A 27,135-nucleotide genomic window follows, 5' to 3' on the forward strand; every position below is an offset into this window, starting at 1 on the left:
CTTCTTGAGGAATGAAGCCTGGAGGACACGGGATGCTGGGGTCCTGCAGCTGGACCCCCCGCCGTGGTGGGTGGTGGAGAGGGATCCAGGCAGGGCAGCTTCTGGGTCCCCAGCTGTCACCAACCAAAGCGAGACGGAAAACTCAGCTCACCCGGGAAACGTCTGGGACGGGTCCCTCCTGCCAGGCCCTCAGATCTGGAGATTCAGTCGGTACAGAGAGGGGACAGGGACACGGTGCCTACAGTCACTACCCTGCCTCACCCTTGTCATCAGGTCTCCCCTCAAACCCCTCCCAATGTCCGTGTCTGACCAGCAGAGTTTAATTATTGATGGGCCTGGAGTCTGTGCTGGGCCTGTGTCTACATTTGGTGGACCAGGTGAACTGCCCTCCCAGACCCCAGAGAGCGGGAGGGAGGGAGCCTGCGGGGTCTCTGGCTGAAGCCTCTGTGACCCCGTAAAAGGCCGGGTGGTGAAGTGGTTGCACACGAGCCTCACGCAGCCCTGGGGAGGGACAGCCTGCATTTGAAAGCACAGTAACACGTCGCCACGTGGCATATCTCCCGCAGCTGAAAGGATGAGCTGGAGAACGCTGGCCTGCACTCGGGGCTCTCTGTTAACACAAAGGATGGAGGCTCCCAGACCACCATCCCGCCCCTTTCCCGACCTTGCGCCCCTCCAGGAAGGAGATTTCCCTCACAGGACAGCCGTGCCCTCCGCCCTGTTTGGTCCTCAGCCTCGTCCAGCTCGTCTGAAGCTCCTCTCCCCCGAGGATGCTGTCCCTGTCCACGGTGCATCCCCAGATGGTGGCTCAGCCTCCAAGGGCGGCGGCCGGGCTGTGGGAGCCAAAGACCAGCCACGACAGGGGACTGACCAGGCAGTGGGGTGGGGGTGGCAAGCCTCACCCACCTCCCCCGTCAGCAGCTCCCACCCTCGACCACAGAGCAGCGGTGGGGGCGACGTTACTGGGTTACTGGGAAACGGGCCGTGCTATCAGATCATCCCAGAAATCTGGATATTCACATGAGATCTCCGGGAGGTTAATGCTAGCACCTAATTCAAACTGAAATAACAACAGTGAACCGGGCAGGCCGACTCAGCTCAGCCACAGAGGACATTCCTAGGGGCTGGACTCGCCCCTCAGAACCCAGCTTCAAGCCGTTTACCAACAAGAGCTGTCATTCTCTCCTTCAGACCCACCTCCCTTCCACACCTGGCTCTCAGCTCCAGGTTATCCTTCACCTCATTCTCATCCCAGACTCCTCAAAAAGGCCCCCAGACCCACACTTCTCCTCTTCCCAAACCCCAGCCTGAGGCAGGGTTCTCATCCCTTCATGCTGGGGGCTCAGCAACATCTTCCCCCGTGACCCCCCTGCCCCTACACCCCACCCCTCACCCGTCCTACTAGGATGTGCCCCCAAGCCCCCTCTCAGCCCCTCCTGGGAACGGCCATCCTGGGCACGGGATTCTGGGAAGACAGCGGCTAGGATGCGCCTCCAGTGGCCTCTGGGCCGGCGGGCAGGGCCTGGAGGGCAGGGTCTGGGAGGACAGGCACCCCTGGCAGGACCAGAGCCTACCGGCCTGTGAGGCAAATGACCCAGCAGCACCTGCTCCCCTCCTGGACAGAGAGGGACTGAGGGGCTGCTGGGAGGGGAGGGGACAGACATGCACGTGTGGGTCAGTGCCCCCAGGAGCAGACCACTGAGCCCCTCCACTTATAGAAGTGACAGCCATGTGATTGTGACCATCTGGCGGACAAAGGAAGAAAACCTCCAGGCACCACACGGGAGCCAGAGACAGGCAGGGCTTGCAAGGTGCCTGGGACGTTAGCTCCCGTGATACAAAGGAGCCGAGGGCAGGGGAGGGGCAGCGTCAGGGACCGGAGAGCACCGGGGCCTGTGGAGGACGGAGCAGCCCCTGCGCCCGCAGCCTGCAAGAGGGGGCCTGGGGTGAGCACCTGGCCTCACCCTCCTCCCGCCCTCTGATCTGCCGGTGCCTCCAGGGGCCAAACCTCCCAAGGCCAGGGGGCGAGGAGCCTGGTCCATATCAGTCCAGACCAGTCCCCACCCCCGGGCACAGCAAGGGCGGGAGGGGGACGGCATCCACACAGCCCATCTCCCTGTCGTCCACCCCTCCCACCAGGGACCCACTGGGGAACCTACAGAGAGCCTGGTGGGCCCACAAAGTCCCGCATAGCTTGGAGCACAGCCCGGCCTCCCGTGCCTCTCCTCCAGCACAGAGGCACAGGTGCCCGAGCCACGGAGGACCCAGGAGGCTCACAGGGGCATCACATGCTTGTCCCTGTGGACAGCCCAGAGCACATGTCAGCCGGCAGGAGACGGGCGTGAAGGGGAGCCGAGTCGATGCAGCTGGAATGATGGGAATCGTGTACGGAGCTGGCACCAGTCCCCCTGCCCCCCAGTCCCAAACAGACGATGACACCCGAATGACGTCCCCTCATGCTCTGTCCTCTGGAAACCCTTTACCAAGAAGACACTGCTGCAGCTCCGTGTGGCATGAGGAGCGTCGGAGCAGAATTTTAATTAAGAAGGAATAAGCAAGTCTTTCAGCATCTTCTCTGGATTCATCTTAATTAGCCACCAGGGCCCACAGTCTCAGTCGGTGCCATGGAATTTGGAACACAGTCAGATGAACTTTAAAATTAGCCAATGGGGAAAGGAGCAGGGAGGTGAGAAGGAAGGGCTGGCTTCACAATACGTATGAAACATCCATGTGGACAGAGGGGCAGGGGGTGGACTTCAGTGCTGTCCACAGACCCTCCCGATAAGCCTGTGCTGACTGCCATCACTGGTGACACGGAAAGTGTGTTGTCATCAGACTGGGAGGACACTTCATGGTACTGCCACGGCACGCTGGGACACCCGAAGGGGGAGGTGATGAATGAGGACACTAGGGAACAAGGCCCCTTCCCGAGGGAGGACTCAGCACCCAACACCCTTCAAAGGCAGCTGCTCAGAGACAGGGATGCCTGGGGCCCCGCGCAGGGGCGCGTGCCGAGCGTGTTCTGCGGTCTCGCCTGGAGGTGTGGAGAGTGCTCTGGGTCCTGGCCCTGTGGAGAGCATGTTCTGGGGTCCCACCCAGGCCCGTGGAGAGCACGTTCTGTGGATTCACACAGGGTGGGCAGGAGGGACGTGAGGAGGCCCTTCTGTGGACCACCCCTCCCTGGTGTCACCTCGCACCTACGGGGAGGGATGGCTGGGTGAGGCGGCACAGAGATGCCCCCTTGACCAGGCCCCAGGTACTGACCAGGGTGCGAGGGTGCTGGCACCCCCTTCTCCCACAGCCCCCCCACGGAATCTCCAGGACCCCCCACCCTACCCCCAGCCCCCGGCCTAATAAGCCCCACCACAGGCAGTCATGTGATGTGGGTCTGGCCAATCATCTGCCTCTCTCCCATCCTTGGTGACGGGACAGACATGGGACCCACAGAGGCCAATCAGACCGGCCCGGGGGGCTTCCATTGGGACTGCTGCGAACAGTGCCTCCCTCTCCACCCTGGACCACAGAGCTGGAAAACGTGTGTGGGCGCCAGCTCCATCGTGTCCCAACCCAAGAGGGCATGCCTGACATGGGGCCAGCATGGAGGCAATGGGGACACGGAGTGAGCAGGAGACGTCTGCTGACATCACTGAGCACCTGGAACAAGCCGTGCCTGATTCCCCTGTGCTTCCTAGGACTGAGTCTTTTATGTAAAGGAGTTCAAGCTGGTTTGCTATCACCTGCAGAGGAAGGGGAGGAGAGAGGACAGAGGAGGGGGAGAGACAGGGAGGGGTAGGTGGAGGAGGGGCACAACTAAAATAACACAGCTGCCATCACAGACCAGGATTTTGTCATTTTCTCTGACCCCTGTACCTTGACTGCCCCTCTATAAAAGAGAAAACACTATCTCTTCAAGTAGTTATTCTAGGGGCAAGAGACATACATATTTAATGTAAAAATCCCTCCACATCTTAAAAAAAAAAAAGATGCTCTATAAATCTGAGCCTTTGTTATAAAGTTAAATAACTTCATGGGAAACTAAGTGTAAGGACACTCTAGAAATTTCCTTTGAGTAACAACAGGGAATTGGCCAAAAACGCCCTGGTCGGTATGATCTCAGTAATGCTAAGCTTCTCCCAGGCTCAGCACTGTCCAGGTTTCCTAAGAGCTTCCAGTGGAACCTGAGCCCAGACCCAGATGACAGCAGGGAACAGCTGGGGACAGACTCGGGACTGATCCCACGAAAGGACACGGGCTGCCATCACTGACCTCAGAGAGACATCCCGTTCCTCCTGCCAAGCGCTTCCCCTCCTCTGGTAACAGTACCCTGATTTTCTCAGGGAGCTTCCTCCCCTCTGAGTCCACGGGTTTTGCTGGAAGGTTGACCCCTCACTCTAGCCCCAGGGTTAGAGCTGTGACCCAGGCCTGGCCAATCAGAGCATTCCACTCCTCATGCCAATCAGAGCATTCCACTCCTCTGGCCTCAGCGAGGGGTCCACGATGGGCAGAGTTCCAAGCCAGGCCCGACAGAAATGATGAAACTTGATCCCAGGACTTTTGTGGGAAATGTGGGTGGACCGGTAGCAACGATGAAGAAGGTGTTTTACCCAGGACAGCTGTTAGCATTTTGTGCGATCCTAGTTTCTTTCCAGCATGGGGCCACCCTGAGAATGGAGCCGACTGTAAGAAACCGAACTGGGGGTGGAGAGCCTGGAACCCAGGCACGTGGCCTTGTCAGCTGAGCCTGGACCCGGCGGGCGGCAAGGGCTCCGGAGACCAGCTATAAATCCCACTCCTGGTCAGCCTCTTCCAGTCAGGTTCTCTGCCCCCTGGAACCACAGAAGTCTGACTGCCAGGTGTGGTTCCCAGGAGGCTTTCAGTAACACTCCCCGATCATGGAGCTCCTCGGCCACCGAGAGAGCGTGTGACAGAAAGTCACGGAAAACAACCAGCTGTGTCCGCGCTGCCCCTCTTGTGCGAGTCTGCCCTTATGCTCCAGGGCGTTACACGGATCTGCATTCAACCTGAAATCACGCCCGGCTTTCTGAGCGTCATTCCGGGAAATGAGGCTGGTCACATGCCCCAAGTAGGGTGGTGGCAAGAACGACGCTGCACCAGCTCAGGACGTGAGCCAGGGGCCCAGGCCCACCTCCACAGAGCCCGGGGCCCTCACGCGCTTCCTCTCCCCCTGCCCCTCCCAGCCCAGCTCTGTGCCCACGAGGGCAGGGGACATACCACAATGATGAACAGTGCAGGGGCGACGAAGGCCCAGATGGCGCCACTCCCGAGCGACAGCCAGCAACTGTGGGGGAAGCAGAGCTGTTACTTCAACACCTGTTCACCTGCCCCGGGCGCCCGGGTGCCTTCTCCCAGAACAGTCACTAAGATGGTGTTTTTTTCAGCTACCGAGTCAACCCAGGGGCCAGTCATAACAACACTGTTACTCCCAGCAATTTTGTTTGTTTCCTATCCATGATGGTCTCCTGTCTTTCATTCTTGGAAAGAATTTTCCAGGTTTGCAGAATGGCTCAGGGAAAAGGCGGCTTTCACAGGCCCCCTAGTTAGTGGAAAAACTCACAACCTCTGAAGAGTCTACGCAAAATCCTAAGCAGGTTTTAATTTTATTATGAAAAATAAATAAATAGACATTTGCCAGGGGCTGGCTTTCTTCCAGACCATTTCAAATACTAACTGGTGCCTTCCATCAGGGGTTAGAGGATCAACGAGTCACACGTGACACCATTCCACCTGCCCCTCAGCTGTCGGTCAGTCACACCTCCCGCCGGGCCCGCAACCCACAGACAAGGTTCCAGTGGATCCCAGCCACTGCTCTGACTCCGGAGAAGCCTCATCTGAGATGCAGGGTCCAGCTGGAAGAGGTGAAACTCCTCCTGGCTTCCAAGTGTGACTCCAAGAACTCAGCAAGAAAACCAGCTCTGTTACTATTTCCTTTCTTTCCAGAGCATCAGAATGCCGAGAGCCCAGGGTCTGGAGGGCGCTGGGACAGGACTCTGCTGCACCAGCCTAGGACGTGACCTCGGGAGCCCAGCCCCTCTCCACAGAGCCTTCAGATCCCCTCCCTGGATCGGGGACAGCCCCAGGGGCCTGGGCACGTTGACCGGGATCTGGCCAGGAGCGCAGGGCAGTCGTCACTGACACACGACGGGGATGTCTCCAGGGGCCGCCTTGCCCCTCACTCAGTGACTGCGCACCCAGCAGCACCTCACAACCCTACGGGCTGCAGCACCTCACAACCTCACGGTGCCCCCTGAGCAGGCGCTCTGATGACTGCCCCCTGCAGATGAGGAGACCGAGGCCCAGAGAGGTCAGGGGACCCAAGTCCACTCGCCAGGTGTCCACCTTCCTGCCCCCATTCCCCCCGAGACCTCCTGGACCAGGAGACACTAGATGCCCTGAAACAGGTGAGGGCGCCTGGGAGATGCTCGTCGTGTCCGCAGGCCCAGAGCAGGGAGGGAAGACACGCCAACGAGGACGCAGCATTACAATGGAAGCGCACAGCGGGCCTGAGCGGCGCCTCCACAGAGCTCCCTCCACACCCCGGCTCCCTCGAGGGCGAGGGCAGGACGACTGCAGAGAGAAAGCTGTGCTTCCAACATTTTCCCGCAGAACTTTGAGTCCAGGAGGACCCCGAATCTGTCCTCTTCAGAGCTCCACGGCCTCCTGAGCCTGCGCAGGTGGCCTCGCCCTCGGGCCCGGAGCGGAGAGGGGGACACAGACGCAGACCCCGGACACAGCGCGGGGTGGCGTCGCCCTCGGGCCCGGAGCGGAGAGGGGGACACAGACGCAGACCCCGGACACCGTGCAGTGGGCGGCCCTGCGGCTCCAGTGGGGACGAAGCAGAACAAACGCCACTGAGACTGTCTGAGAAGAGGTTCCTTCTTTAATTAGCGCCTCAGCTTCTACAACCATCCCAGACTGGAAGGAACGAGCCGGAACAATGGCTGCTTAATCACGCTTGTTTCAATATGGGCTCAGACAAAGCTTCTTTAAACGCTTCGTCTCAGTACACTGTTGCACTAAAGCGGAAAAGGCTACACGCTTCTCAGTTCAGCAATTCAGCCAAAACATTATCTCATCCTGAAGGAATAAAAATGTTTAACTGTCTCTTCTTAAGCACTCTCGATGACGTTTCCTTTCACGTGTTCACTCAGTGGGTCCTCAGCTTGGCTGGGGGGGAAGGGGGGAGCTTCCTAAAGACATTTCAGCGAAAGCCCGTCTTATTTTCTTGTAAGGAGAGGAAACTACGTTTCTGGAACTTGAACACCTGACCTGCCCCCACAACCCCGTCCCATCCCCGTCCTAATTCAGCTATGGGCCCATCAGCTGCAGTTTCAAAATGGCGGCATGAGGTCTTGAACATCTCAAGCCCCATCTGTGGCTCCCCAAGGGAGGAGAAGCCAATGGCCCACCTGCCTGGGGCCCGGCAGCTGCACTGCCACATTCACGTACTCGCTCGGCTGTCATTTACGGGGTACTTTTGTGCACTTGGCACACGTGCTGATCACCCCAGGAAAGGGATAAAGGTTTGAAAAGGTGACCAGACTATGTGTCTAGGAAGGCCACGTGGATGAAAAGCTCCAATTGGAACCTTCCACCAGCCGCCTCACCATTCCTGGAGCCACTCTGACCCCCAGCAGCTAGCCCCGAGGTGGGAGAAGCCCCGAGCACGGCGGGGGCTGTTGCCCACCCCATCTGGCCATTCTCACTGCCAGGGCCTGGGGGAAGGTGGCCTCCTACAGACCCCTCCCCAGACAAAGGCCGAGGCCCTGAGGACGCCTCACGTGCTCCTGTCCCATGGGAGTCCTGCCAAATGAGGGATGTATCCGTGCCACTTACTTGTCACTCGTTCCGTAACTGTCCACGGCAGACGATACTGAAATGACGCAGACCAGAAGAGGAAAACCTGCGCAAAGTGAGAGCAGAGTGTCACGTGAGCTCCCGCCTCCTTTTATTCATTAGTCATTTCTTTGTTTTCTACCTGATACACACAAAGACCCTCGTGCTATGAGCCCAACACGGAACAGCCCGTACCTCCAAGAACTCATAGTGTAAACACAGAGATACACACACTCACACCCACACACACGTGAGTTTTAAGGCAGATCTGTTATAAATCTGATTCTAGATCTGAAAACAACCCACTTCCGGCTGCAGAGAAAGCGAGGGGTCCTCAGGGCCTGTGTCTGATGAAGCGGCCTGGACGCGCAGCCTCTCCCTCTGCTCCCCTGCAGTGCAGGGTCGGGGCGGGGAGCAGAGACAGCAGAGGATTCACCCCACATTCCACCCACAGAGCCTCCCCTCCAGGAGGGCTTCCTGAGAAACAGCTCCTGGCAAGGACGCCGAGTTTTGAGTATTCCTCGACTGAAAGGGCGGGTGGAAGGGTGACAACACACTGCACACACTGAGTCTGCAGGCCCCGGGACATCTCTGCGCAGAGGAGGGAGGGGAGGTCATCCTGGCTCCAGGCCTGGGCGCCTCAGAGCAGCAGCTCCCCCACCTCTGGCGCAGTCGGCCACGCCTGCCCTCTGAGTGTCAGTTTTAAACAGTCTCCTGCAAAAGGCGCTTCCAATCTCTGAAACACTTCGTCTTGATGTCCAAATAGTCTAAATGCATGACAGACGTCTGGACAAAACAGCCGCCAGGCTCACAAAGGAGACCAGGCGGCCCTGGGGAGGGGCGGACAGATGGGAGGATGCACCTGCCACCAGGGACCCTTGGTCACATTTGAGCTTTCCACGTGCGAGCACAACCTGACGGAAGACAGAGCTCCACCCTAGGGTCCGAAGGCCTCGGGCCGCAGTGCTCCTGCCCAGACGGGCCCAGAACCACACAGACGAGGGCGCATGGGATCCGGCCCAGGCCCTGCTGCCCGCTCTCTGGGGGCCTCGGTTTCCTCAGATGGCACAGGGAATCCTCGCTGCCTGGCTCATTTGGGGTGGGACGATCACAGGGGACCTGAGATGAGGGGCCTTGGGGACATCAAGCCCAGACACCGTCAGCCACCACCAGAGGCCCAGGCTCCACTGGGGAAGCCCGCGCCGCGGTGGACAGGGAGAGCTGACGCTGCGGGGCCGCCGTCCTTTGCTGGGAGTGCTGGTCCACAGGCCCACAGGGCTGAGGCAGAGCCCCCAGGGTCCATCTGGTGGGTTCTGGAAGGTGCGGCAAGGATTGGAGGGCCCCCGGAGGGTGAGTTTTCATATCGGTGGTCGAAGACTTCACTTGGAGCCAACGCCTGCACCCCCCTTCCCCTGATCCTGGCCACGATGAAGGGCCCAAGTCAGGGGGTGGCATCTCCTTGCTGCCCAAAGTTAAATGGAGGAGTTGAAGATTATTTCTGCACTCACAACTGACACATTTCTCGTACGATCCCAAAGCAACACTGGAAGCTCCTTTGCCATTTCTTCCCTTGCGTCATCCCCTGTGTCCAGCAGGGGCCAACCCATGGGGCAGTGACCAGAAGGGGCTGCCTGAGAAGATGGCGGGTCCCACTCTGCTTTCTCTGAAACAAGCTGCAGGAGCCACAGAGACTGGGGGAAGGTGTGTGTTGTTAAAAAGAAAAAGCTCACAGGTGGGAGAATGAGGAGCATGGGAGCAGGAAGGAGAAAACAGCGAGAGGGAGAAGCCTGGGTTCTGGAGCCACCAGACACCTGGTTCTTTTCCCAGGGCCACCTGGGACCCGCTGTGCAGCCTCAGGGAACCGGCTGAACCTCTCTGGGCTGCCATGTTCTCACTGCGGAGATGAGACAACAGTGCCTTCCTCATCAGGCTGGTGTGAGGATCACATGAGATGTGGCCACATGAGTGACTAACAAGGTGCTGGAGGTAGGAAGCTCATCCGCACAATAATCTTCACTATTAGTAACAACTCAGACCCCTTTTCCACTGTCCTGTCATCTGAGACTCGCATCCCAATAACCCATGCAGACATGTCACGGGCTCCTGCAGACCACTGGGGTCCCTCCGGCCCTGGCACGCGGACATTCATGGATTCAGGAAGAGCTCTCTTTGGAATGTAGTGGCCCTTCTGAGGGACCAGACCCACGCTTCCCTGGCTTCTGCCTCCTAAGACCCAGGGAGGGCGGATGTAAAGATCGACTGTGAGAGAGTGTGCCATGAAACATTAACCAGGACAGACAGAGCGAAGACCTGAGAGGACGGACAAAAAGAAACCTGACACAGGGGCGGGGATGTCTCCACGGAGCAGGAGCAGAGAGACGACAACCTGGGAGACAATGGCCGCCCTCCTGGGGAGTCACCTCGCTCTGGGCTCACGGGAGGTCTGCACTCCTGCGCCCTGGGGTGTTGGGCCATGAGCTGCAGACAGAGGCGACACACGCCTCCATCTGTTGAGTATTTAATTTTCAGGTCCTCTCGTGCCCTCTTCTCTCTACAGCAACCAGCGCTGGCTCGAGGCGGTGACTTCTCCATCATCCTGGGCTCCTGAGCAACAGCCACAAGCAGAGCCCCTCCCGCCACCGCCGGCCCTCCGGGTACGTACGGTGCAAACAGGAAATAAATATCATCACAGCACTGCCCAGCTCACTCTGATGGACACACTGCCCGAGCACTGCGGCAGCTCCCGGAACACAAACGCAGCTTCAGGGAAAGGAGGGCCCGGAACTAACTAGGGTAAGTTTTTACCCCCGGACAAGTGGGAGCTCACAAAAGAAATTAAGTTGTAATAGAGGAAAATAAAGCAAGTTATGTTTTTTTCACTTCTGAGTCTGTGACCAGAATTTCGTCCCTGCTGCACGAACATGTGAACTCTCACGTGTTCCTCGCCTCTCGCCTCTCCTGGCTCCCACACCGACAGATGAGATTCCACTCACACCACGAGTCCTGGCCTAGGGCCTGACTTCCAACAAAACCTCGAGGTGTATTGTTGATCTGACACCTCCAACCCCCAGCTCAGCTTCAGAACAGTACCTAGGTTGCCAAAAACTGAGACTGTGTGAGGGTCGGAGCAAGACCAGGGTGACAATCTATGGGAAGCGGCCTCTCTCTGAGGGGTTCTCCACACAGTGTGACCTCACCAGGCCCTGGGGCAGCCTCCAGCTCCTCCTTAATTAATAACTGAAGGCTGAGAGCCCGGCTGCCTGCAGACAGTCTTCACTTAGGCCCAAAGACAATGCCAACCCATCAGAAAGAAGGATGCAGCTCGTAAGCCCTGATGAAATCAATTAAGAGAAGGCTGACCAGAGACAGAGGTCGCAGGCCTGCAGGAAGGCCGCCCAGCACTCTGTCTGCAGAGTGCACAGCAGAGGCTGTGCACTTGAGATCTACAGGGACTCTGCTGGTATCAGAAACTACACGGTCCCAGCCAACGCCGTCACGTAAGAATATAAATTCAGGGTTCCCCGACCACCTCATTTTTCAAAAGAACTCTGTCATTTTATGTAATATCTCTCAATTTTAAAATACTGGCAAATAATTCAGTTTTTATCTCCACATTGTGCAAACAAAATAAGACATCATTCAAGGCTGGATTGGACTGGATTATGACAGACACCCCCATCTGAGGCCGACAGAGACAGCTCCGTCACGGGGTTCCTCTCACTGTACGGACAGATGCCACAAACACATTTAATTCATTACAACCGTCTCTGCTGTGGCTTATGGTGTGTTTGTGCTAGTGTGTGTGCATGCACATCTCTAAACTGTATGACCACATCTATAGAGAAACCAGTAAGTGCTGGCTGGTCACACATCGTCCTGTCAATCCTTGCTGGAAATGATAAGCAGAGCAACCATCCTCTCCAGGGAGTCACAGAAGGGTTGAAGGAGCAGGCTCTGCCTGAATCGGGCTCTCCAAGGGGAGAAAGGAGAGGAGAGGACTTCCGTTCCAAGGGCCCAGGGTGGGCAGAGGCCTGCGGGTGTGAAAAAGCCCCTCAGGAACAACGAGCCCGCCCACACGGCTCAGTGGGACACAGGGGGCTCCCTGCACGGCCACCAAAGGTGGAGGCGCTGCTGAGCCTCCTCCTTCCATGTCTGTCACCAGGTGAGCCTCCCCCGCCACCCCAGGGAAGCCATGCACAGTGCATAATTTACCTCCACCGCATCCCCAAATACATGACATTAGCCAGTGCAAAGCACAAAACAAACATGTGTATCTGCTCCTTACACAATGAGGACTCTGAACATCAAATCTATTTAAGGAAATGAGAAACAAGTGGCCCGTCCCTCACGTCAGACTCATGGTTTACAGCAAAGGCAAGGGCATCAGGTGTCCATTACAGCCCAAGACTGTGGCAGGAAGCAGGGCCTCCTGTGCTGGCCGGGACCCTTGGATGGGCAAGAAGAAACTGAAACAAGCAGCCGAGTCAGTGGGGAGGTGACTTCCGGAATGATGGCATGACTGCTCCACAGACCACTCCCCAGTGAGACAACCATAACCGGCGAAAATCAGCTTTAAAAAAACAACAATTTAAAGTCTGTAAATTTTCCTAAGGGCATACAGCAAAAGTTAAAAAAAAATTTATTCAAGAAAACCTACTAAGTCTTGGTCAGAACAGAGTCTATGACACTTGAGCCACAATCTGCTCCACTCCGTGGAGGTGTGGCTCGCAAGACAGGGCTCCCCTTCCCCAGGGCCTAATCAAGAGCTGCAGTACCTCTCAGGCAGGCGGCCTGCATTTCTACTCTCTGCAGCTCCGTGTTGCAGAAGCTCTATTCCAGGTAAGAGCAGCTGAGAGATCAGAGCTCCCCTCCTCCATCCAACCGCAGCCCACAGTGCACAGGGTCTGTCCCAGGTGCGACTGGCTGGGCGTCCGGGGCCCTGACTGCCCTCACATCCAGGCACTCACAGGGCAGAGGCTCTAGGAGAGGCAAGCTGAGGTTGGAGGCTGCCTCCCCCGCCCACTGCCCTGCACCAAAGCTGGTGTGTCAATCCAAGAGAAGTGGGGCACCCTCCCTGGCCCCAGCTCCAGAGCAGCGCCTCAGGGGTTTCCCCAGGAGGGGAAGGAGACCATTAGAACAGAGAATGCCACGGCACTCCCCACGGGACGCGATTTTTTTTGAGTGTGGGGAAGTTCAAGCCTAAGGGCACCTGGCCTCTTCTACGAGTGTCATGTTAGTGTGTGTGAAGATGAAATCACACCCGACCTCCCCCCATCTGCGTCCCCCCACCTACCCCATCCCATCCCATAGTAGTAGAGATGCTTGCTGTCCTCCGAGCCGAAGACCTTGATCACCATGCTGTAGAGATGGAGCCCTTCCAGCAGCATCCAGGCGAAGGCGCTCAGGAAGAAGTAGTGCAGAAGCATGGCCAGCACCCGGCACGGGGTCTAGGGTCAGAGCAGAGGGCAGAGGGGAGACCTCCCTGGGGATGTGCAGTGGGCTCTGGGGTCCTTGCAGCCTCCCCGCATCCACTTCCGGGGCATCTTTCACTCACGAAGCCTCACTCCCTTCCTGGGACTGACTCCCGTCTCTAGTCCCGGGGATTTGGGTGGAGCACGTGACTCAGGCAATAGCCAATCACTGTACCGTGGCCCCTCCCAGGCACAGTGATTGGTTCAGGAGAGGGTCGGGAATCAGGCCCAGCCAATCAACATAAATATCCCCACCCCTGCAGCAGGATTGGCTCAAGGGCTGGCACGTGACCCGCCTGGTCCAATGGGGTGGGTTCTGGGGTGGGCGGGGCCACCAGGGAGCAGGTTTCCTTCCTCCATCTGGACACAAGGACCAGAGCCTGGGGCTGTGGAAGCTGCTTTGGCCCCTCGAGGGGAGGCGTCTGCGGAGAGGGGCTCTTGAGAGGAAGGAAGTCGAGAGACAGGGTAGCCTGTGACACGGCTTAAACCCCTAGGTTCTGGACTTTTCAGTGACACTGGACTTCCCTGGAGTTGTCTCAACAGGAGTAATGAACTATCCTAAGGTCCTTATTTCTGACTGCTGGGCGCTGACATTCAGGCCCACCTGCCTTCTCTCTGACGAGACCAAGAGGTCAGGCCTGCCCAGCTCACAGGTTCAGTTTCCAAGGGGCTTCTTTCCCTCCTGCTGTTAGTCTCCCGGCCCTGCCTGGAGGCTCAGCCATGCGGCCTCATCCCCCCCGGGGGCCCTGATCAGAAATGCCCCTGTGCTCTGTGAGCCCACAGCCACCCGTCCCTAAGCTCAGACAAAAGGTCCAGGGAACCGGGAGCCCAGGGAGGAAAAGGAACATGAAAATCAGGAGCAACCATCTCCACTGGGGGCTCCATGTCCTGGCCTCCCATGGCCCCCATGTCAGTTGATTCCTGGAGGAAAAACGTACAAGCTGCTGCACTGTTGTGTTTCTTGTCATCGGGATCCGTTAAATTTAGATGCTAATTTGGGACACACCTATTACTTTTGTGTCCCAACACCGCCTGGCCCCACATCTTCTAGGACCAGCTGCCCCTATCCTGTGGGGAGCAGCCCCTCCCCACACACAGGCTCTGGTGAGAAGGGCCACCACAATTACCTCTCCTGCCGGCCGACAGCCGATCCCACCTCTCCCATGGGCCGTCACCCAAGCAGGACCACTCAGAGCCCTGCCCTGGGATTTTAGACACACACGGCTCTGGGAAGGAGAAGTCCTCCCAGTCCCTGGGGTCACCATCTGGGGCTATGGTGCCCGGACCTGCCACCAAGCAGTGGGACTTCACAGCGTGGTCTGGACAGGCAGCATCAGCATCCCCTGAATGCTTGATAGAAACACAGGATTCTGGGCCCCACCCAGCGCTACTGAGCCCGCATCTGCATTTTAAGGAAAGCCGCAGGTGCTGATGCATGTCAGAGCTTGAGAGCACCCATGGGAGAGAGTGAGGCTGGTGCTCGCCTCATCTGCCCACGGCACATCCGAATTCTCAGACGCTCCCCTGAACCCCTAAATCTGCAGGGAGGTGCCTGTAGCAGAGGAGGGCAGATCTCTCCCTACGCAGCAGCCCCAGGACAGGGATGTGGTGGCCAAGGACCCTGCTGGCAGTGAGGACAAGAGGCTCTGCTGACCCTTACTAGCGCAGGATAGAGTTCATCTCACGTTAGCCAATCCTGATGTGTCCTAAGGCCATTGGCTTACCCTGCTCGGTCCTCTGAACCTTCGCCAGAACCAGCATCTCCTTCCCCCCTGGGGGAGCAGGCACTGTCTGCTTCTCTGTCCCATCGACTGGGTTTATGACCCATGTCACCCAAGCCTGGGTCGTTTCAGTCTGAGCTCAGTACCTCCTGGGAGGTCTAAGACTTCCTAGGTCCCCGGAGAACCCCCACTCGATACAAAGAGGGGAAAGGCGGGTTTGGGTCTTCACACTCCCTTTGCCAGGAGCGCCCCGCCTTGCCAGGCAGAGGGAGTGCGGCTGTTCGCTGCCAGTGCAGGGTGAAGGGCAGAGTCTGCAGCAAGATGGCACAAGGTCAGACCCCGGCTGGCCGCTAACCAGGGTCGTCCCCTTGGGTGAGTGGCCATAAGCCCTCACGCCCCAGCCCCGGCTCTGCAAGCATAAGCAGGAGGCCAGCACCTCCTCGTGGGCCTGCCCTGGGGATTAGGCTTGTGGATCTATGTAAGCTCTCAGCTCAGCGCCCCGCGTGCAGCCGGGGCTCATCCGAGTGAGCTGACAGCTCATGGGCAGCATCTCCATTACTGAGACCGATGCTGAGCAGAGAAACGGGCTCGTGCACGTCATCTGCTCTGTCTCTCCTGAAGGAACCACAGCCCTGGCTCTCTGGGGGACCGTGCTCTGAGTTCTGCGTTGAAGAAACTGGCCGGGGAAGGAGCCTGCCCTGGTGACATGAGAGGGAGGAGGGACAGAGGGCCACTCACCGTGCCTGGCTCCAAGCGGAAGCTGATGAGCAGCAGGACCTGGGCCACCAGGACGGCAAAGGACAGATTGGCGTGGATGTGGTAGCGCTGGTTCCGGATGGTGCTGACCGAGCTGAGGGCGGAGAGGCAGGGGTGAGGCCCAGGCCCAGCACCGGCTCAGGCATGGCTGCTCCATACCACTCCCCCAAGGGCCGCCAAAGAGGTCTTTATACAGAGCGCCCAGGTGTTGTCACTCCCAATTGTGAACCCTCAATGGCTCCCTATTGCTCCAGGACATGACCCAGCTCCTTGACAGCCCGCACAGTCCTGCACAGCCTGACTCCTGCCTGCTGCTCTGACTCAGCCCTTTCCTGGTCACGATGCCTTTTTCTGTTCTCAGACGCCCCCAACACGCTCCAGCCTCAGGGCCTTTGCACCAGCTGTTCCTCTGCAGTAAACTCTCTTCCCAAGTCTCCACATGGTGGCTCAAACGTCTCCCCTTAGAGAGAACTTCTGACGTGAAGGAGCTCCATCTCCTCGCTCTCTAAACTGCTACCTCAGGGCACTAAGGGCTGTGAATGTCTTTGTGACTTTCTGTCCTTGCTCATTGTCTGGCCCCTTCTGGACATGTTCTTATCCGTCTTGGGCACAGCTGTGTCCCAGAGCAGACTATGCCAGAATGTGGTGGGCTTGCTGAGGAGCGAGGGAATCAAAGAATGAATGTCCTGAGCATAATGCTGGGGTCCCTCCAAACCCGCACCTGTCTCCTCCTGCCTGGCTCTGATCCCACTAGAAAGTCCTCACGTGACCCATGCACACCCCACACCTGCCACCCAAAGCTCCTGGGTTCCCAGGTGACAGCACTGAGGAGAGGAGGGAAGGGCCTGGGGAAGCTGCTGGTCTCTCCCTGCTGATCTTTCTGTAGCCCCCGACCAACCAAGCTCACCACCCCCAGTCACAGAGCCGCCCAGGTGACAGGCGTCCTCAGGGCACCAGAGCAGGTGAGGAAGGCGCTGGGCTCCAGGAGGAACCCCCACAAGCATCGTCTCCCAGCAGAGGAAGGTGGAAGGGGGAGACAAACTCCCTAGCACCCCAGAGAGTGAGGCCCCCAGGGGAGAGTAACATGCCCCTCTGACGGGGTGTGCGAGTGTCTCCACAGCTGGCTGCCCAGACTCACATCTCTCGTGTTAGCTCTCTGTACCAGGTCAGAAAGGGCCACAGACGGACTTGGCTGCCACCCTCCACTCAGGGGGCCACAGAGGCTCCCTTGAGCTCTGACCAGACGTGGCTTCAGCTTGGATAGTGGGGCGGCCCTGCTGGGAAGGTGCCCTCCCACCCCTCCAGCGCTGTCCCTCCTGGGACCTCCCCCAGCCCAGCCCCACCAGGAGCTGGCCACTTCGATAGCATTGAGGGGGGGCTCCTCAGTTCTGCTGTCACCTGGCCAGTCAAAAGGCCGGAAAACTGGGGGCTTTCTGTGCGCTGGGGATCTTTCCAGAACTTTCCAGCTTAGCTAAAGCTGGGTGTCCTCCAATTCCACAGCTCTCCTCTCTCCTCTCTCTTTTCCAGCACCCCACAGCCCCCTCCCTGCACACCAGGTCTCAAAATGAAAAGCAATTGAGGGACAGCTGTCCAGCTGTAACACACGACGTGCAGAGTTAAATAGGGCAGCATCGCCATCTCACAAGGGAAATTGAGGAGGGGGAGGTGTGGCATTAATGTTTCCACGAAGCTGCCAGCTCCCCAGGGACACAGGGAGAGCAGAGGATGACTCACGAGAGCACAGCGAAGGTGACCAGCGTGACGGCCAGGCAGAGCACGGACACGGAGCAGCCGATGTAACTGATGGATGAGAGCGCCACCTGGTGTCCGTGCGTGAGCTGCGGGGAAGCAGAGCAGGGGGGTCAGCGGCTGTCAGGTCCTGGAGGGGCACTGGCCCTGAGATTGGTGTGGCCCAGACCGGATGGGCACTTCCAGCTGGACAGGGCCAATGCACAGCTGAGTATTGGGCTGCCACTGTCCCATCGTGGATGTGGTGGTGACCACCAAGTTCTGAGTCCACCCCAAAGGCCCTGCGGTTAGCACGACAGAGGTCCAGTCCTTTGGAACTAGCCCTTGGTTTTGTACATTTCAAATGCTCCCGATGGCTCCACCACCACTCAGATTCCTCCCCTCACTCACCTCGACGCTGCTACTGCCTAACGCCCTCCCCTCCTAACAGGCAGCCTTCCCCCACATCCACCACGGCCGGCCGTGCCCCGTGCCCCGTGTCTAGACTGCGACATCCACAGCTGCAGAGTTTGCTTAAGAAGCCAGACCCCGGACCCATATGCCCAGGTTCAAGTCCCAGCATGATCACGCCCCAGCTGATGACCTGGGACAGTGACTCACTGACGCTGTGAGGATTCAGTGAATTGACGTATGTGAAGTGCTTGGAGCAGGGCCAGGGACACAAGATGCACCGTGTGAGAGTGTGTGTCAGAGTTCGCTATCGTCCCTGTCGTCCTCGAGCAGAGCGTAAACCAGACGAGTAGATTAAGCGCCTGCAGAGGCACAGAGGGCCGTAACAAAAGCCGCAAGCTCACCCAACAGCACAACCTGAAAGGGTGGCTCCCTGGGCTCCAGGAGCTGGCGTCTCAAGGTCAGACATGTTTGACCCTGTGCTCCAGGAGGCTCTGTGCTCCCTAAACCACACGCCTCGGAGACCAGCTTCCCAGAGCCCGTTCCTGCAGAGGTTGCCTCGAGGTGCTTCCTGCTATGGTTTATGGCTAGGTCTGCACCCAAGACCCAGCCTGGAGCTCGCTCTGCATCGGTGATGTCCGTGTCCTGCACCAGACACCAGACACCAAGGTCCTTCCAACTTTGGCCAGGACACCCTCAGCTAGATTGCCTTCTCCCTTGTTCACTGGGACATAATCAGCAACAAAAAGATGCAACTCTGGGCCAGCCCCAGTGGCCTAGTGGTCAAGTTTGGTGTGCTCACTTTGACAACTCAGGTTCAGTTCCTGGGTGCAGACCTACACCACTCGTCTGTCAGTGGCCATGCTGTGGTGGTGACTCACACACAAGAAGAGGAAGATTGGCAGTGGATGTTAGCTCAGGGTGAATCTTCCTCAGCAAAAAAAAAAAAAGAGGCAACTCTGAGATCTCTAAAAGTGCTGTTGGCAATGACAGCGGAAATGCTCCAGACCCAGGAGGCCCCAATTCCAGAGCCCAGGAAATGTCCGTGGATCCTGGGGAGCAATTTGGGAGGCAGCGGGACTGTGCCTGATGACAGATAACTCAGTGGGTTTTACTGCTTTCACATATGTGGGTCACTGCCAATAACCCATGCTGGGGCTATGAAACACTTTATAGATTGACTGAGTGGAGAAAGGGGAAGAAGCCTGGATCCAGCAGCCCTAGATGCGGAAGGAGGTGGGCCCTTGTTAGTCACCGCCTGTGTCTAACTGTTTACCAAAACAAGTTCCCTAGGCAGGTGGGGCCACCAGTGTGTTCCTACAGAAACTTCCTTGGAGACATCCCAAGATCTGAACCCCAAACTTCTCTGTCTGCAGATAGACAGGCCAAGAGGTATTCTGATTCATCGAGTGCCCTGGGTGGGCGACTGGAAATACAGTCCTAGAGCCACATTTGCACACTGTATTGTTTGATACTCTAGCTCCTGCAAGATGCAGTTAGCAGGTCTTCTGTGAAAGGATGTTTCTGGTTTCAGATAAGTTTAGAGAAAGCTGCTTTCTCTATCCCCCTTTAAAGAATTTTGGTCAATATAAGCAACTTAAGACTTCTGAGAAATCCTGCAGGTAAAAAAATATATATATTTAACCATGTTAAACTTGGCATTTCTCAAACTCTTTGAGGGAGGAGAAGAAGAGAATACCTCTAGAGACATAGTTTGGAAGTGCTGTTATAGAGGAAGTGACATCTTCCAGAAACTGAGACTAAAACCAAATACAGGAAACACTAATATTATACTGAACATGTAATCTTTCTTTGTGTCTCATAAGACAATTGAAAAGTCTTGTTGTCACCATTACAGTGATCTCTGCCTAGAGAGGTAGAGACTATGATTTACAAGAGTTTATGGGCATCAGCAGACCATCCACTGTTCTTGGAAGCAGAGGTGCACCTCTGCGGCACTCACTAAATTGAACCAATGGAAGTGTCAGCACATGAAGGATTACACAGTGCTTGTGTCCCAGAGCTGGCTTGGCTCCAAGGACATCTTCACCCCAGTGTCACTGGGAAGACCTCTCCCTCGTCTGGCCCTTAGCCTATGTCCTCCACGTGAGTCCTCCACACTGAGGCCCCAGCTCCTCCTCACCCCCATTCATCTCCATACTACCTGAGCCATCTCACATCCCACCAGTGGGATGTGTTCCGCACTTTGATACCACTGTCACATTTCGTGGGGGAGCCCTCTTTCTCCAAGGAGATGGTGGGCTCTTCGAGGATGGAGATTACTTTAAGGAAACTTTTACTGTCTCGTCACCCACAGCTCTGAGAACAGCAGGGTACTACTGAGAACAGTGGTTTTCCAGAAGTATTTGCTGAAGGTTTCAGGGTAGAAAGAGTCCTCAAGTCTACCCCCTGACTCTATTACTGATTCACCATAAAAGATTTACTTAATCTACACCACTGTTCATATATCTCTTATAAAGATAATAAAACTTTACCTCTTCCATTCACAGATTTGCAGTGAGGTTCCAGTGGGCTAATGTTAGAGTTCACTGCGTAGTGTAGAAGCTTCCCCAGTATGAGGGCTGCAACCTGTCAACTGTACTCACTGAAATCTTTTGACCTCTGTTTTCTTCATACCCACTCTATCTGGAGCTTCTGATAAGTGAGATTTCAGCCCTAGCCTCAGACCCACACCTATCCAATCCTGTGCCATATGACCTGCAATCCTATCATCAGCCAACTCTACCATCAACCAACCCTGTCATCAACCTACCTTACCATCAACCAACCCCGTCATCAACCTACCTTACCATCAACCAACCCCACCACCAACCAACTCTACCATCAATAAACCCTGTCATCAATCTACCTTCATATCAACCCACCCCCTCATCAACTAACCTTACTATCAAACAACCCTACCATCAACCAATCTTACCATCAACCAACCCACCATCAATCAACTACCATCAACCAACCCTGCTATCAACCAACTTTACCATTAAGCAACCCTATTATCAACCAAACCCACCATCAACCAACCCCATCATCAACCTACCTTACTCTCAACCAAACTTACTCTCAACCAACCTTACCCTCAACCAGTCTTACCACCAACCAACCTTCCCATCAACCAACATTACTGTCAACCAACCCCATCATCAAACAACTTTGCCATCAACCAATTCTACCATCAACAAACCCCATATCAACCAACCCCACATCAACCAACCTTACCATCAACCAAACCTACCATCAATCAACTCTACCATCAACCAGCCTTGCCATCAACCAACTCTACCATCAACCAACTACCATCAACCAACCCCACAATCAGCCAACTCTACCATTAACCAACCCTACTATCAACCAAACCCACCATCAACCAACTCTTTATCACTTTTACCAAACCCACCCAAAGCTAGCCTCATGCCAGGCACAATGGGGAACACTAAAATGAATGTGATATGGCCCCTCCCTTGAACAGAGCTAACAGCCTTGCCAGGCAGCCTTGAAATGATTATGCAGGACATAAGGCCAACTATATTGGAGGGTCATATTTTACAGGGCACTTGAATTATAAAGTGAGCCCATTAGGTGAAAATGGTAGGTGATCAAAAGGACCATGAAAGCCCTTGAGGTCCTCCATAAACTGGAGCATCCATGGTTTGTGCATGTAACCTCGTTCATGATTCTCCTGCACAGTAGTCTGAATAACACTGAGGCAGACCACAGGAGGGACCAAGAGGAACCTGCATGCAGAAGTCATGGTCTTCAGACCTTTCCAGCTTAATATAGCTGTCAAATCCTACAGCAGAGTGGGGTGGGAGGTGACAGTCTGAGAGACCCTGCTTACCTGGTGGGTTTAGTCCCTTCTCTTTTTATATAAGGGCTTTATAACTTTAACACACGTCCAGCCATTGGTTTGTCGTGTGAATACTAAGCGAACATGTATCCTGTGTTAGCTGCAGCTCCACTGTGACCTACTGACAGCCTGGCCTTAAGAAAGTGGAAAGGAGGGAGGGATGAGCACAGCAAGGAGGGAGTGGGCTTCACACAGCTCAACACATGGGCAGGAAGCTGACAGAGAGGACAGGAGAGGGCCTCCAGACCTGAAGCGACGTGAGCTCTCAATAGTGAGCTCCATGAAGACAAAAGTGATTGGTCTCGCTTGTGGCTGAATCCTCAGTGTCTGACAGAGGATCCCACAAACTAAGTGTTCAATGAATGAACCAAGGATCAGAACACAATGTCAGTCAGGGTAGTGGAGCATTCACAGAAGAGTGGATGGTGGAGACAGGAAGAAGGTTACTGCCTTTATTGGGCACCTGCTGCATGCAGGCATTGAATCCTTGGAGCAGCCCTGAGTGGGCATCATGGTTCTCATTTACAGATGAGGAAACCACATCAGGCATGGGAGCATTCACACAGCCATGAAGCTGAGAGTGGTTCTGGGTCCTTCCCTCTCCCCTCAGAGCCCACCCATCAGCGAGTCCTGTTGGTTCCTCTGCCAACACATATCCATTTCTCCCTCTCTTCCTCCCCAGTTTCCAGAGCCTCTACCTTAATCTCCTTCAACCCCTGGACCTCCTCCCTGCTCCCACTGCATCCCGGGCCATCTTCAGTCACGTCTCCACTCAGCAGGCATTGCTCCCAGACTGCCCCTCCACGGGGCCCTCGCACCCAGAAGGAAGTCCACGTTCCTCCAAGGCCCCGCGTGACACAGCCCTGCCTGCATCTCTGCCTCACCTTAGTCATTGTCAGGAGGGTCCAGACAAGAAAGCAAGACCCTCCTCGTCATTCAGGAGAGGGGACCTAACGTGGGAAGCTGGGTACGGAGTGTGGCAGACCCCGGGAGAGCGGAGAGAAGAGGGCGAGGCACCCCAGAGCATAGCCACAGCAAGAGGCTCTGCCCTTGCAGGGCGACGGGACAACAGGAGGAGGTGATAAGTGCGGAGCCTGGGCAGGGGCCACTGGCAGAGCTGGAGTCAATCGCGACAGGCCTGTTCGGGTGAGCTGGGGTCAGGGAGGGAGGGGCGGCACAGTGGCAGGGACTACAGACAGGCCACAGCCCACGCCAGCGAGCATCTCAGCAGAGACAGCAGAGCTGGATCACTCCAGTGCCCGCCTCTCACTGGCTGAGCTTGGCAGGAAGCCAGTTGTCAAGGGAACCTGAGGCAGCGCAGAGTGAAGGACCAGTGGGGACACATCCAAGAGCAAACTGGAACATGCAGCCCGCTCCCTGAGTCACCCCCTGGCTGTTCACTCAGCCCCTCGCTGCTCCTGGACCCTGGCAAGTTCCATCTCCTCTGCCTCTACCGCCCACCTGGGCTCTTTGCAAAGCTAGCTCCTTCCCGCCTTCTGGTGTCCCAGCTGCTGGGCTCCAGGCTCTGGGGGAGCCTGCCCTCACTCGGGGCAGCTCTCTGACTCTGGCTGAGCCAGTGTCTTGCTTCAGCCCCTGGACAGCAGGAGCATGTGGCTCCCTGGGCAGCCTGGGTTGCGGGACAGCCCCTGGTGTTAACCAGCTCTAGCTTCCGCCAGCAACAGCAGCCAGCCTCCCCCGGGCCGAGTCCGGGCTGCAGGTGCATTTCACGTTCCAATGAGGGAAACACATCAACAGCCTGAAGACAGGCGGAAATGAGCTTCTTGGCTGCTCGATGGCCGCTGTCGGGGAGCCAGGACTGGCGCCCACGAGCCCTGCAGGAGTGCATTGGGCAGGATTTCTTCCCTTCGGATGCACAAAGACTTGACTCCCATGGCTTTGTCGATGACTTGCCTTCCTCAGGCTACAGTTACCTCATTAAAGGGGTCAGCTGGGGGCCTCGTTACCCAGGCCAGGCCCCCAGGGACGCCTCGCCGTCTCCCCTCAGCCACACAACTTGTGTAGCAGTCTGGAGCCAGCCGTGAAAACAGAAACCACTCTAGCCTTTCAAAGAGTGGAAAATTTAATTCAAGGTAGTGTTTATTTACAAAGGGGAGAGGAGGGCCCAGATGCCACATGGATGATGAAGCCAGCGACCCTGGCGTTAATCAAAACATGAAGCTACCTCCCCTGGCAGGAGGACTGGAGCCCAGGGCCCATGGTCAACTGGGGAAGGCTGGGGCCGCGGGCTGGAGGAGCCGCCCAGAGGGAGCCGGAGCCAGTGGAAAGCTGCCTGTGGCACGTCTTGAAAGATGAGGGTGCACCCAGCCTCGCCTCCCTTCCCCTTCCCTCTCCTCCCAGAGCCCCGACTGACAGGGACCTGGGAAACCAGCCAGTAGTGGTCAGCCCCACGATGCAGAGCCAAGCAGGGGAGGGAGATGGATCTGAGGGCAGAGGCCCAGGATCCGGACACGAGTTGGGTCCTGGGGATGGGGTCCCTCCTGTGCCCAGCCCTGGGCAGCCACGCCGCGGGAGGCAGGGAGCTGATGACCCTGCCCCTGAGGCTGACAGCTCAGCCAACAGGCTGCAGACCCCCAAGACACTAACGGGAAGCTGTGTGGTCTCCAGGTTTATACAGGGGGTGGGGGGCACAGGGGCTGACTAGATGCCATGACTGCCAAGCGCATATGTTCTCTGTGGGGAGAGGCATCGGTCGAGGGGAAGACGTGGACCCAACCTGCAAGTCATCTCCACTCCCTGGCATGGAGGTGGGGCTGGAGCAGACCCCCAACAAACGGGAGCCGTAAGCATCTGTGAACATTTAAAACTGCGTCCTGCCTGACCTCCCCCACCTCCCACTGCAGGAATTTATCCTCAGACATACTTGCGAGTGAAGGTAAGGTTGCCTGCACAGATATTTACTGTCAGCAGTGGCCCAAGACTGTCATCACCTAACGTCCTTCCACAGAGGCTTAGAGCAGTCGTGGGGAGACCGTGCAGCGGTCAGAACAAAGAGGCAGATCAGTACAGACTGAGATGGAGCAAGCTCTGAGACCTAGTGATAGGCGTTTAAAAAGTGCACGACAGTCTTTACCCTGCGCTGCCTTTGTTTCAGGAACGGAGGTCTGCACAGGCAGAGACTGTCTCTGAAGTGACAGAACGAGCCACTGCCTCCACGGGGACTGGGAGACAGGAGACGGGCGGGAGCCTGCTCTTCACCTCTGCCCTCTGTGGTGCTGCATTTCCCCACGTGCCTGTATCGTCTTTACAGAAAACATAACTCAGACAATCCACACGCTTCCTGTCACGTGGCTCCGCGATGCCTCAGCATCATGTCAGTCCTGGGAGGAGCTCTCAGGCCCCTCACTCCCGACACGGGGAGTTGGCAGCTTCTCAGAGAGTCTGGCTTTTCCCCACTCTGGCTTCCACCACAACGCAGAGACCCATGATGCTCATGACAAAAAATGTGGAATTGCCCAGATAACTGGATCGTAATGCACTTCAACCCGTAAACTCAGCCTCCCAGCCCAGAGCTCACTGCCCTGAGCCGACACAAGCCCTTGGCCTTCCTGTCCTGCAGAGGCGGGGGCTGTGCATCAGTCTGTCTGTGGACCCTCCGGGGTGGAGACACCTCCTGCTTCACCCTGGCTCATCACCCCACGTCCCCACTCCCAGCCACTGCCCTCACCCCAGACCGTGGAATAAGATCTCCATTCTGAGAGCAACCCCAAGACAGGACCCCATGGGACCCCAAAGGCAGCACAGAGCAGCTCAAACCCGCACACACCTCCGAAGCAGATGCTTCTTCCAGAAGATTCTAGAACAAATGAAGTAATGGCTGCTTCTCTTCTAAAAGTAGCAGCCCGGGTCTGGTTGGAGGAGGGGGGATAACTAAATTTGGCAGGAGGGGATCCTGAACCCCACGGTGAGGAAACGTCTCTCACTGTCTCCAGGGTAGGGCGCCGGACTGATGAAAATCTGAGCTCCCAACAGCACCTGCCACTGCCTCCTGCTCCCTAATGTCCGATCCCACCTCCTGGGCCTGTTTCCACACATCCCTGGTGGGCCCGGAGGCCCCCCTGCGAGCCTGGGCTTCTGAGGGGAGAGAGGGGGAGGCAGGCACAGCCCTGTCCCCAGAGCTCAACCAACATGCCTGCCCCAGAGAGGCGGCATGGCCTTGGGCACAGAGGAGGGGCCCAGGGCACCCTGGAGGGAGAGGGGCAGGAGAGAGGTGGGTGGGGCAGGGGAGGGCGAGGGGAGGGGAGATGGGAGGGGGGCACTGTCTCCCCACCTCCCTGGGGCAGGGCTGGGAGCGTCCAGCTCTCACTATCATCTCAGGCTCCTAGGCCCCGGGAAGGAAGGTGGGTAAGAAGGGAAAGCGCCGGATCCACAGCCTGGAAGGGCTTGGCTAGTGACTCAGCAGAGCGTGGAAGGGTGAGCATGGAAGGCAGAGCCCAGAGGACGGCAGGGACCCAGCAGGACCTGGTCCAAGACCCTTTTCCTCAACAACTGCCAGGCCCCAGGAAGTCAGAAGGGACGTGGGGGTTTCTGGGTCTGTGAGAGGAGGGCATTTAGGACAGGCCCCTCCCTGGGCAAATAACAACCAGTGAGCATTACATCCTCAGACAAGAAAAGGGCAGAACAAACCAGCTTTTCTTCAGGTGGAGTTCGCTTCTGCCCAGGACCAGAGCCTCCATAGGACCCCCACCCAAGGGAGATGGGTCTCCCCGCCTCTGTACCCAGCAGCCACAGGACTTTGCCGTCCTTCAACAGAATGAACGGAAAGGGGGACACCTGGCCATGAACTGACTCAGACTCAGGCCCCAGATGGAGGGGCCAGGCCCGCTCCACCCCAGCCCACTCTCTACTTCTCTCTCGTGTGGCTCCTCAGCCACCCAGACCCTCCAGGGGCCTCATGCTAGTGCTAACATCACTGTGACCTCAGTCAGGCTGGGTGCTGGGAGCTCAGTACTTGGGGCTGGGTGCTCAGAGCTGGATGCTCAGGGCTGGGTGCTTGGAGCTCAGTACTCCAGGCTGGGTGCTCGGGGCTGGATGCTTGGAGCTCAGTACTCAGGGCTGGGTGCTCAGGGCCAGGAGGCATCTGACTCCCACCACAGCTCCACGAGGAGAGGGTCCCCACCCACATCCCAGACAGGAAGCTGAGGCTCACAGCGGCCACTTGCCCAGGGCCATGCAGTGTGTCAGGACAGGGACCTGAGCGTCTGGCTGACCACACCCAGGGACAGAGCCACACACAGTAGGTGCTCATCAGAAGTTGCCTGAGTCAGTGACACGCATACGAGGAGACCCCGGAGGAAGGAACCTGTTTCCT

General features: G+C 57.0%; 1 protein-coding gene across 3 annotated transcripts in view; it reads right to left on the reverse strand.

The window, feature by feature from the left end:
* ADGRD1 (adhesion G protein-coupled receptor D1) overlaps window positions 1-27,135 on the reverse strand; it is a 158,290-nt gene that overhangs the window by 11,967 nt on the left and 119,188 nt on the right. For 2 of the 3 annotated variants that reach the window (XM_058531223.1, XM_058531222.1), the window contains 5 exons: window positions 17,537-17,640; window positions 15,785-15,896; window positions 13,148-13,301; window positions 7,855-7,921; window positions 5,233-5,299 (listed from right to left, as the gene is read on the reverse strand). In XM_058531223.1, coding sequence (XP_058387206.1) covers window positions 5,233-5,299; window positions 7,855-7,921; window positions 13,148-13,301; window positions 15,785-15,896; window positions 17,537-17,640 — 504 coding nt within the window. Of the gene's footprint in view, window positions 1-5,232; window positions 5,300-7,854; window positions 7,922-11,298; window positions 11,886-13,147; window positions 13,302-15,784; window positions 15,897-17,536; window positions 17,641-27,135 lie in introns of those variants that run through there. The other variant, XM_058531224.1, reaches the window with a different exon arrangement.

Source organism: Diceros bicornis, chromosome 35 (assembly GCF_020826845.1).
Source record: "Diceros bicornis minor isolate mBicDic1 chromosome 35, mDicBic1.mat.cur, whole genome shotgun sequence".
Lineage (NCBI taxonomy): Eukaryota > Metazoa > Chordata > Mammalia > Perissodactyla > Rhinocerotidae > Diceros > Diceros bicornis.